This window comes from Entelurus aequoreus, linkage group LG11 (assembly GCF_033978785.1).
Source record: "Entelurus aequoreus isolate RoL-2023_Sb linkage group LG11, RoL_Eaeq_v1.1, whole genome shotgun sequence".
NCBI classification, from domain to species: domain Eukaryota; kingdom Metazoa; phylum Chordata; class Actinopteri; order Syngnathiformes; family Syngnathidae; genus Entelurus; species Entelurus aequoreus.
The window spans coordinates 67233087-67246221 of NC_084741.1; the positions used below are offsets into that span (position 1 = coordinate 67233087).

The following is a 13135-nucleotide window of genomic DNA, read 5'->3' on the forward strand; positions in this document are numbered from 1 at the left end:
CTTCTTCCGCTTATCCGAGGTCGAGTCGCGGGGGCAGCAGCCTAAGCAGGAAAGTCCAGAATTTCCTCTCCCCAGCCACTTCATCCAGCTCTTCCCGGGCGTTCCCAGGCCAGCCGGGAGACATAGTCTTCCCAACGTGTCCTGGGTCTTCCCCATGGCCTCCTACCAGTCGGACGTGCCCTAAACACCTCCCTAGGGAGGCGTTCGGATGGCATCCTGACCAGATGCCCGAACCACCTCATGTGGCTCCTCTCCATGCGGAGGAGCAGCGGCTTTACTTTGAGCTCCCCCCGGATGGCAGAGCTTCTCACCCTATCTCTAAGGGAGAGCCCCGCCACCCGGCGGAGGAAACTCATTTCGGCAGATTGTACCCGTGATCTTGTCCTTTCGGTCATAACCCAAAGCTCATGACCATAGGTGAGGATGGGAACGTAGATCGACCGGTAAATTGAGAGCTTTGCCTTCCGGCTCAGCTCCTTCTTCACCACAACGGATCGATACAGCGTCCGCCTGCCGATCTCACGATCCACTCTTCCCTAACTCGTGAACAAGACTCTGAGGTACTTGAACTCCTCCACATGGAGCAGGGTCTCCTCCCCAACCCGGAGATGGCACTCCAGCCTTTTCCGAAATAAACTAAAATACCAGAAATTAATAATAATTGTCATGAGAGATCATGCCTCTAAGTCTTATTTACTTATTTTTATTTTTGCATATTTTAAAAACAACAATTTTGACCTTTTGGTGAGCTCCTCAAAATCTCATCAAAATACCTGACCTGGGGGAATTTATTCTCATTCTTATTCACACATATTGCGAGCATGCACATACACTTCCCAACATATTTCCGCACGCTTAACTATCATATAATTATTAGAGTATATCATTTGGTATAACTGTAAATGGTTAGTTTTAAAGTCACATACATAGTAATGCACACTGGGGCGCGACGTGTTTATGAGTGTTATCCATCAAAATCACAGGACCGTTGCCATGGAAACCTCTTTCGAATGGCAGATCAAGGACAAGCCCTCATCCCGAGAAGACAATGTGTCTCCCTTTTTGGAATTTTATTTCCCTGCTTCGAGCAATGCAACTGGAAAATACATCTAGGACGGTCAATCTGTAAAATTGACAGCTTGCTGAGTTTTATGAGACAATGTACAAACCGCTGTAGAGGACATCATTTTATTTTTTCTTTGGACCCTCTAAAGGTGCCCCCAAACTCTTTGACTGAGGGGTCACATTAGGTTGAAAGAATTTGGGCGGGGGCCTGGTTATCTATTTAAATATATACATGAATATATATACATATATATGTGTATATAAATAAATAATATATATACATATATATATATATATATATATATATATATATATATATATATATATATATATATATATATATATATATATATATTATATATATATATATATATAATATATATATATATATATATATATATATATATATATATATATTATATATATATATATATATATATATATATATATATATATATATATATATATGTATATATATATATATATATATATATATATATATATATATATATATATATATGTATATATATATATATATATATATATATATATATATATATATATATATATATTTATATATATTTATATATACACAGTACAGGCCAAAAGTTTGGACACACCTTCTCATTTCAATGTGTTTTCTTTATTTTCATGACTATTTACATTGTAGATTGTCAAGAAGGCATCAAAACTATGACACCTGTGGAGTGAAAACCATTTCAGGTGACTACCTCTTTAAAATCATTGAGAGAATGCCAAGAGTGTGCAAAGCAGTAATTAGAGCAAAGGGTGGCTATTTTGAAGAAACTACAATATAAAACATGTTTTCAGTTATTTCACCTTTTTTGTGAAGTACATAACTCCATAGTTTTGATGCCTTCAGTGACAATCTACAATGCAAATAGTCATGAAATTAAAGAAAGCACATTGAATGAGAAGGTGTGTCCAAACTTTTGGCCTGTATTGTATACAGTATATATATATATATATATATATATATATATATATATATATATATATATATATATATATACTGTATATATATATACTCTATATAGTAAGTAGTTTGTTAGTTTACAGCCTTAGTTTGGGCACCCCTTCTCTAAACTATATAATATGCTTCCCAAAGTTATTAAACTTTTCCAATTCATTTTTACACTTCAGGAAACAATTACTAGCATGCAGTATACAGTATTGTTTATTGCATGTACAGAGTATTGTATGCTTACAAAAGGTGCAGCTTTGTCAAAACCTCTTTCTGCAGTGCCTTTTGCTCGATGCATTATTTTTTGATAGTGTACAAGATAACTCTGCTACTTTCTGAACTGCTTGCTGCACATAAAAGTTGCAGACAAGCACCTTTACTGTGTTGCCTGTCCTAGCATTTTTCCAAAAAATACACCAAATGGTAGCGCTATTATTAACCCCTCCCAAATTCGTACCTCTTATTAATCGGATTGACTCTTTGCAAGGGCATGGGTCATAAGTTATTGATCATTTGTCAAATGACTATAATACTTTCAGGATATCTGTAATATGTGAATGGTAGCATAGTAGTAGGAGGAGCCACAAATGTCATTAACAGTAATTACAGTGGTACGTAACGTAAGAGTGTTTTGAGATAAGAGCTGTCTCTCGGCTAATTGTTATGCATTTAGTTGGTGTAGCAAATGTCACAGTGAACCCAAAACACCTTGTCTTACTCACAGGCATTAGCTTACAGCTAAAGAACTTTAAAGCACCTTTGTTTTCCCAAGCATGGGAAGGAAAAAAGTGGCATTCGGTGTATGAAATCAAAATAAGCCATCCAAAACACGAGCGAGCGTGTAGTCGACTCGGTGAAGCAATTTGAGCGTATCACTGCTCGTCTGCACCATACTGAGGGCAGAATGAGTCGAACATCAGCCAAGAACAATAACATACCTAACCATTTATCCATGAAAATATGGAAAGGCTGCTGCTGATGTGTTAAACAGCGAAGCAGCTGGAAGGAGACACTGTAGAGTACACACTGTACATTATTATTACTTTTTTTCATAAAAAAATACTCAAATTGTTTGTACTAAATAATATTTAATTGTTTTTTTACAATATTTATGTTAAGTAAATTTATTTGTGTAGGTGCTGATTTTTTTGTGTGGGGGTGGGGGGTGGGGGGTGGGGGCTAAGCACCGATTAAATTGATAAATCATTTCAATGACAAAATGTTGATTTGAGTGTTTTGAGTTAAAGGCCTACTGAAAGCCACTACTACCGACCACGCAGTCTGATAGTTTATATATCAATGATGAAATCTTAACATTGCAACACATGCCAATACGGCCGGGTTAACTTATAAAGTGACATTTAAAACTTCCCGGGAAATATCCGGCTGAAACGTCGCGGTATGATGACGTATGCGCGTGACGAAGTCCGAGTAACGGAAGTTATGGTACCCGTAGAATCCTATACAAAAAGCTCTGTTTTCATTTCATAATTCCACAGTATTCTGGACATCTTTTGCAATTTGTTTAATGAACAATGAAGGCTGCAAAGAAGACAGTTGTAGGTGGGATCGGTGTATTAGCAGCGGACTACAGCAACACAACCAGGAGGACTTTGTTGGAGCGCTAGCCACGCTAGCCGCGCTAGCCGCCGACCTCACCTTGACTTCCTACGTCTCCGGGCCGCCAAACGCATCGGGTGAAGTCCTTCGTCCTTCTGCCGATCGCTGGAACGCAGGTGAGCACGGGTGTTGATGAGTAGATAAGGGCTGGCTGGCGTAGGTGGAGAGCTAATGTTTTTAGCATAGCTCTGTAAGGTCCCGTTGCTAAGTTGCTAAGTTAGCTTCAATGGCGTCGTTAGCACAGCATTGTTAACCTTCGCCAGCCTGGAAAGCATTAACCGTGTATTTACATGTCCACGGTTTAATAGTATTGTTGATTTTCTATCTATCCTTCCAGTCAGGGGTTTATTTTTTTGTTTCTATATGCAGTTAAAGCACGATGCTATCACGTTAGCTCGTAGCTAAAGCATTTCGCCGATGTATTGTCATGGAGATAAAAGGCACTGAATGTCCATTTCGCGTTCTCGACTCTCATTTTCAAGAGGATATAGTATCCGAGGTGGTTTAAAATACAAATCTGTGATCTACAATAGAAAAAGGAGAGTGTGGAATCCAATGAGCCAGCTTGTACCTAAGTTACGGTCAGAGCGAAAAAAGATACGTCCATCGCTGCCTCTCAAGTCCTTCACTGTAACGTTCCTCATCTACGAATCTTTCATCCTCGCTCAAATTAATGGGGTAATCATCACTTTCTCGGTCCGAATCTCTCTCGCTCGATTGTAAACAACGGGGAATTGTGAGGAATACTAGCTCCTGTGACGTCACGCTACTTCCGGTACAGGCAAGGCTTTTTTTTATCAGCGAGCAAAAGTTGCGAACTTTATCGTCGATGTTCTCTACTAAATCCTTTCAGCAAAAATATGGCAATATCGCGAAATGATCAAGTATGACACATAGAATGGATCTGCTATTCCCGTTTAAATAAAAAAAAATCATTTCAGTAGGCCTTTAAAGGGGCACCTATTACGCAGAACCAACTTGTTTTACTTTTAATACCTGTTTTTGTGTATTTCAGATCTGCATAAGTCCTGAAAATGTGAAATCAAACCATTAGGCCGTTAGGTGAACCCGTTTTCCGTTTCATCTCGTTCCCATGTCTGGGCACTAAATCATTTTTGGTTCTTAAAAAATATATTTAGATTTTCAATGAGAAAAAAAAGTTCTCCACTTGACATCCAGGAGTATTTTTTTAATTAGTGTTTAAAGTCGAGACTATTTCTTGCATGGAGTAACAATATTTTCGTCCCAAGAGGTGACGTTTTTGTCACATGCTTCACATTCGACCAATCAGGTAGCCGCTCAGATCCAAGATGGCGATGTCAACAACGTCTAGCGATGAAGAGGAAAATACTCTAAAACAGCTGAAACACCTTAAAACATGGAGGCATGGCGGAGATATAGCGTATTTTCCGGACCATGGGGCACACCGGTTTATAAGGCGCACTGCCGATGAGCCTTGCCCCTACCGGAAGTAGCGTGACGTAGTCAGATGTTCGCTTCCTCATATTTTCCTATTGTTTTCAACGCAGCTACAGCAATTTGGACCGAGAAAGCAACGATTACCCCATTAATTTGAGCGAGGATGAAAGATTTGTGGATGAGGTACGTTAGAGTGAAGGACTAGAGTGTAGTGCAGGGTGTATCTTTTTTCGCTCTGACAGTAACTTAGGTACAAGGGTTCATTGGATTCCACACTTTCTCCCTTTTCTATTGTGGATCAAGGATTTGTATTTTAAACCACCTCGGATACTATATCCTCTTGAAAATGAGAGTCGAGAACGCGAAATGGACATTCACAGTGACTTTTATCTCCACGACAATACATCGGTGAAGCTCTTTAGCTACAGAGCTAACGTGATAGCATCAGGCTCAAATGCAGATAGAAACAAAATTGGAAAAAAAACCCTGACTGGAAGGATAGACAGAAGATCAACAATACTATTAAACCATGAACATGTGAATACACGGTTAATAATTTCCAGCTTGGCGAAGCTTAACAATTGAAGCTAACTTAGCTACAGAGCTAACGTGATAGCATCAGGCTCAAATGCAGATAGAAACAAAATTTAAAAAAAACCCTGACTGGAAGGATAGACAGAAGATCAACAATACTATTAAACCATGAACATGTAAATACACGGTTAATAATTTCCAGCTTGGCGAAGCTTAACAATTGAAGCTAACTTAGCTACGGAGCTAACGTGATAGCATCAGGCTCAAATGCAGATAGAAACAACATTTAAAAAAAACCCTGACTGGAAGGATAGACAGAAGATCAACAATACTATTAAACCATGAACATGTAAATACACGGTTAATAATTTCCAGCTTGGCGAAGCTTAACAATTGAAGCTAACTAAGCTACGGAGCGGCGGCGGGCGTTGTAGCTTTCGACGACACCCCGGCCGCCATCAGAGTCGGCAAGAAACATATATTTCCCCAAAGTTACGTACGTGACATGCACATAGCGACACGCACGTACGTGCAAGCGATCAAATGTTTGGAAGCCAAAGCTGTACTCACGGTAGCGCGTCTGCTATCCAGCTCAAACACAACACAACCTCCTGGTGTTGGTGTTGCTACAGCCAGCCGCTAATACACCGATCGCACCTACAACTTTCTTCTTTGCAGTCTCCATTGTCCATTAAACAAATTGCAAAAGATTCACCAACACAGATGTGCAGAATACTGTGGAATTCCTCGATGAAAACAGAGCAGTTTGTATGGTGACACATTGGGTCGGAATACTTCCGTTGCCGTCGTGACGTCCCAGGCATACGTCATCATACAAAGACGTTTTCAAGCGGAAGTTTCCCGGGAAATTTAAAATGTCACTTTATAAGTTAACCCGGCCGTATTGGCATGTGTTGCAATGATAAGATTTCATCATTGATATATAAACTATCAGACTGCGTGGTCGGTAGTAGTGGCTTTCAGTAGGCCTTTAAGGTTTATTGGTTCTCTGTACTTCTCCCTACGTTTGTGTACACAGCGGCGTTATAAAAAGTCATACATTTTACTTTTTGAAACTGATACCGATAATTTTGAAACCGATACCGATAATTTCCAATATTACATTTTTAAGCATTTATCGGCCGATAATATCGGCAGTCCGATATTATCGGACATCTCTAGTTAGAATGCAAAAAACTCCAAAACCTTTTGTCTTTTTGTCTCTCATAAGGATTGTTAACAAGAGGCACAATTCCCCAAAAAAGTGCAGTTTCCCTTTAAAGGCCTACTGAAATGATTTTTTTTTTATTTAAACGGGGATAGCAGATCTATTCTATGTGTCATACTTGATCATTTCGCGATATTGCCATATTTTTGCTGAAAGGATTTAGTATAGAACAACGACGATAAAGATTGCAACTTTTGGTATCTGATAAAAAAAAGGCTTGCCCCTACCGGAAGTAGCGTGACGTAGTCAGTTGAACATATACGCAAAGTTCCCTATTGTTTACAATGATGGCCGCATGAAGTGAGAGAGATTCGGACCGAGAAAGCGACAATTTCCCCATTAATTTGAGCGAGGATGAAAGATTTGTGGATGAGTAAAGTGCAAGTGAAGGACTAGTGGGGAGTTGAAGCTATTCAGATAGGGAAGATGCTGTGAGAGCCGGGGGTGACCTGATATTCAGCTGGGAATGACTACAACAGTAAATAAACACAAGACATATATATACTCTATTAGCCACAACACAACCAGGCTTATATTTAATATGCCACAAATTAATCCTGCATAATAACACCTGTGTGTTTGTTATGCTAGCTCCTCTGCTAGCTCCTAGCTCCATAGAACACGCCAATACAATTCAAACACCTGATCAACACACACAATCACTCAGCCCAAAAGACCGTTCACCTAACCCAAGGTTCATAAAGCTTATATATTTTTAAAAAGTTACGTACGTGACGCGCACATACGGTCAAGCTCTCAAATGTTTAGCAGCCAAGGCTGCATACTCACGGTACCTGATATTCAGCTGGGAATGACTAAAACAGTAAATAAACACAAGACATATATTTACTCTATTAGCCACAACACAACCAGGCTTATATTTAATATGCCACAAATTAATCCTGCATAAAAACACCTGCGTGTTTGTTACGCTAGCTCCTAGCTCCTCTGCTAGCTCCTAGCTCCATAGAACACTCCAATACAATTCAAACACCTGATCAACACACACAATCACTCAGCCCAAAAGACCGTTCACCTAACCCAAGGTTCATAAAGCTTATATATTTTAAAAAAGTTACGTACATACGCAAAAAAAAGTTGCGCACATACGGTCAAGCGATCAAATGTTTAGAAGCCAAAGCTGCATACTCACAGTAGCACGTCTGCGTCTTTGTCATCCAAATCAAAGTAATCCTGGTAAGAGTCTGTGTTGTCCCAGTTCTCTACAGGCGTCTGTGTATCGAAGTCAAAATTCCTCCTGGTTAGAGTCTCTGTTATCCGAGTTCTTCCATCTTGACTGCATCTTTCGGGAATGTAAACAAAGAAGCGCCGGCTGTGTACTGTTGTGGCTGACTACGTTCGAAAAATACGTCCATTTCGCACCGACAACTTTCTTCTTTGCTTGCTCAGCTTCCTTCTCCATAATGCAATGAACATGATTGAAACAGATTCACGAACACAGATGTCCAGAATACTGTGGAATTATGAAATGAAAACAGAGCTTTTTCGTATTGGCTTCAATGTGGAAGGCATACCCGTGTTCGCCGGTCTACGTCACGCGCATACGTCATACTCAGAGGCGTTTCGAACCGGAAGTTTAGCGGCAAATTTAAAATGTCACTTTATAAGTTAACCCGGCCGTATTGGCATGTGTTATAATGTTAAGATTTCATCATTGATATATAAACTATCAGACTGCGTGGTCGGTAGTAGTGGGTTTCAGTAGGCCTTTAAGAGCTCCGTCACGGAACCAATTAAGCCCGTAAGTAGAGGTACTACTGGACAGGTATACGTTGTGGTTTGGATCAGTAGCAGAAGTTTAATGATGTTAATTATCATAGCAACAAAAAAGTATATCAAAGCTATGTGATGATGGCAACTACTTGACATACACCAGATGAAGTTCAATGGTCGTGTCTGAGGCTGACAAAACTCATCTCGTCTATCTCCCAGCAGGAGCATAATGAGGTGCTTTTTCCAAAATGTCACACTCTTTCCTTGAACAGGCGTCAGACAAACAAGCGAGAGGGGCGGGGGGGCATGATTAAATGGCGAGGTGCAAGCTTGACACATATAATGAATACAGAAGCCCTTATTTCCCGTTCTTTAGTAGAGCACGGAAAGGATTCATGGGATGCGGCCTTCACGTTCATCAGAGCACAACCTAGTTGAACACCTAAGGGCGGTGTTTGTTATAAATCATCTTTCTATTGTGAAAGATTGATGCTAATCCCACCAGTGGAGCTCTACAAGCTAACATTACTCACCTGATACACTTGTCGTTAAATCATACTAAAAATCTATTTGAAACTTGTTATAAAACAGTGGTTTTGATTTGATGCAGAATTTATTTTGAAGTGTAATGGATCTAGCTCGTGTGGCTGTGCAATAGTACGTTGTGTAAAGCCACTCCGCTCCAATGCACTCGGTTCTCTCATGGATTACATCACACACTTTGTCATTCTTGGCCTATTTCACGCAGAGATCCGGCAAAATTCCACCTGTGCCTTTTTACACAGAAGGCAACAAAACAGGACATTGCAGGGTCGCCCCTCCCTTGTATGCATATCACAATGTTTGCATAAATAGGCGCATGTAAAAATGTCAATGAATGAATGACAGAGCGCTTCGAATGAACGTATTCCTAGCTCCATTCTGCTCCGTCACTGTTAGGAATTTAATGGCAAATTTTCCACTGTGTACCGTTAGTGCTGGGCTTGTAATCAGTCATTCTAGGTTAGATATATGTTAGTAATGTATATGTACATTTACATTTTAATTATGTTAAAATTTGTTATTTTGGCCTTTTTTTTAAATTATTTAAAAAAAATGTTCCCATGAAATGGTTTTAGTACAAAACATGCATCAATTTAAATTAATGTTGATTAAGTTATTATTATTATATGTATAGCTGGGATGTTGTTCCAGGGTCCCAAGCACTTCTGTAAAGCAAAGTTTAAATATTTAATTTAGATATGCAATTTATGTATAAAAAATATGTCATAAATGTTCATGTAAAATTAATATGTATAAACATAAATTAAAGAAAATGTCTAAGACCTCTAAACCTACTACAAAATGGTTTGTTCCAATATATATACTGTATATACGTACATACATATACTGTATATACATATACATACATATATATATATATATATATATATATATATGTATATATATATATATATATATATATACATATATATATATACATATATATATATATATATATATATATATATATATATATATATATATATATATATATATATATGTATATATATATATATACATATATACATATATACATATATATATATATATATATATATATACATATATATATATATATATATATATATATATATATGTATATATACACTATATATATATATATATATATACATATTCATATATATATATATATGTATATATATATATATATATATATATATATATATATATATATATATATATATATATATATATATATATATATATACATATAAAAATATATATAAAAAAAAATATATATATATATACGTACATACAGTACAGGCCAAAAGTTTGGACACACCTTCTCATTTACAACACAACTGATGGTCCCAACCCCAATGATAAAGCAAATAATTCCACTAATCAACCCTGATATGGCACACCTGTGAAGCGAAAACCATTTCAGCTGACTACCTCTTGAAGCTCATCGAGAGAATGCCAAGAGTGTGCAAAGCAGCAATCACAGCAAAGGGTGGCTATTTTGAAGAAACTAGAATATAAAACATGTTTTCAATTATTTCACCTTTTTTTGTTAAGTACATAACTCCACATGTGTTCATTCATAGTTTTGATGCCTTCAGTGACAATCTACAATGTAAATAGTCATGAAAATAAAGAAAACCCATTGAAATATATATACAGTATATATAATGATACATAAAATAAATCTATATGTAGCAGCATAGGAGAATGTTATGTACAAGTTTCACTTTTGCATCTCATTGCACATAACTGTGGTGCGTTCAAAGACCCTCGAATAAAGTTACAAACAGAGTGGTCACTAGGTTTTAAAGAGAGATAAAAATATTTATGTTTTATTAGGATTCCTATTATGACACAGTGTATTTGCTAAACTCTACTTTAGGTTTTCCTTTACTTCAGAGTGTAAACAGATTCATAATCATATTCAACTGAATAATGGAAGATTATATGATTATTTCAACACATATTCTGGCCACTTGGGATGAATTACTTGGCTTTTTTGTAAAGAAAAAAACCCACTTAAGTATTTAGGAGCGTTTATCCACGTTAATCGCATCTTTAAGAAGTTCATCCATCCATCCATTTCCTACCGCTTGTCCCTCTTGGGGTCAATATATATGCCAAAACCTCTAATTTTGGTTTTGGCATGTGTTTAAAATGCTGGTTCAACCAAATCCATGCATTAGTTCGTTTTTTAGTGCATGTTAACATATCAAGTGTGTGTGTTGGGTTTATGTTGGGGTGGGGACACTTCAAGAGTTTTGTGTATGGGGGCGCAGAATTTGTTGCTACAACACTTCTTGCAAATAAATGAGTATAGGGTCAAAGACAGCTGGGCTTTTTCCATTTTCTCAAGCACTCCAAATCATAGATAAGTTAAGCCTGTTTAACCTACTCCTCCTTCCTGACTCTGGTGGTGTGTGTACCTTTCAGCACGCTCAGATGGGTCATCTGGATGAAGGCGTGGTCATTCAGGAACACGTCGCAGATATAGACTCCGACATCCTCGAGGCCAGGCTTGAGGATGAAGGAGAAGATCCCAGACTCCGCGTTGTAGGGCGAGCGGGACAGTTGCAGCTCCTGGCTTTGCGCCGTGGTCAGAGTGGTATCCCTCCAGCGATCGTACTGGTACACCAGCTTTCTCAGGGTGGAATTTGGTGGTAGCCAGTATAGGAGGATGTAGTCCCCTTGGACGCCGGGACAGGTCAGGTGGAAGGGCATCTTGGCCTGAGTGGCGGTGAAGATCGAGGGGCCTGTGAAGGTGAAGGCAGGTAAACGTGTCACATGACGCCTCAATTCCGCAAGCGTTGCACTGTTTACTCTATTTTTCCTTGGATTTTTTATGGCAGGAGAAGAAGTACATGAAAAAAGAGAATAGTGCATTACGGACCTTCGATCCCTCAGGCGGTACTGCATCAAAAAGCGACATCAGTGTGTAAAGGATATCATCACATGGGCTCAGGAACACTTCAGAAAACCACTGTCAGTAACTACAGTTTGTCGCTAAATCTGTAAGTGCAAGTTAAAACTCTACTATGCAAAGCGACAGCCATTTATCAACAACACCCTGAAACGCCGCCGACTTCGCTGGGCCCGAGTTCATCTAAGATGGACTGATGCAAAGTGGAAAAGTGTTCTGTGGTCTGACGAGTCCACATTTCAAATTTTGGAAACTGTGGACGTCGTGTCCTCCGGACCAAAGAGGAAAATAACCATCCGGATTGTTATAAGCGCAAAGTTACAGGACACAGATACAGGATCAAATAGGGCTGATCTTGCCAATAGTTTTAATACCTTTTTTGCTTCTATTGGGGAAAACCTATCTAGTAAAATAAGTCAACCTCCGGGGTATTCCTTTAAAGAATTTTTATCAGGCAACTACCCTAGCTCCTTTTTCATGCAACCAACCGACATCAATGAGCTTTATACGATCATTATGGACCTAAAGTCATCACATACAGCTGGAGTGGACGGGATATGTAGCAAAATCTTGAAAGCCATAGCAAATGTGATCATAAATCCTCTTTGTCACTGTATCAACCTGTCACTTAGTGCTGGCATTGTACCCAAAATGTCCAAAGTGGCAAAAGTAATCCCAATTTTTAAATCAGGTGATAAAAACGATATGAACAATTATAGGCCAATTTCAATTTTACCAACATTTTCAAAAATATTTGAGAAAGTGGTCTATAACCGACTGAATGGCTTTCTGGAAAAACTAGATATCCTTGTCCCCTCCCAATATGGTTTTCGTAAAAAAAAGTACCACCTGTATGGCTATACTCGACCTCTTGGAAAAGGTCAATGACTGTATAGAAGAAGGAAAATGTGGTATTGGTATTTTTTTGGATCTGTCCAAGGCCTTTGACACAATAGACTTTGAGATTTTATTATATAAGCTATACCACTATGGTGTCAGAGGGGTACCTCTCGATTGGTTTCGTTCCTACCTATGCGGAAGGCAACAATGTGTATTCGTCAATGATCACAATTCACCCTGTATGACCATAAATTATGGGGTT

General features: G+C 38.4%; 1 protein-coding gene across 3 annotated transcripts in view; it reads right to left on the reverse strand.

The window, feature by feature from the left end:
• The window catches only part of LOC133660402 (uncharacterized), a 99742-nt gene that overhangs the window by 44010 nt on the left and 42597 nt on the right, over positions 1–13135 (reverse strand). For all 3 annotated transcript variants that reach the window (XM_062063878.1, XM_062063880.1, XM_062063881.1), the window contains exon 5: positions 11540–11866. In XM_062063878.1, the coding sequence (XP_061919862.1) occupies positions 11540–11866 (327 nt within the window). The remainder of the gene's footprint in view (positions 1–11539; positions 11867–13135) is intronic.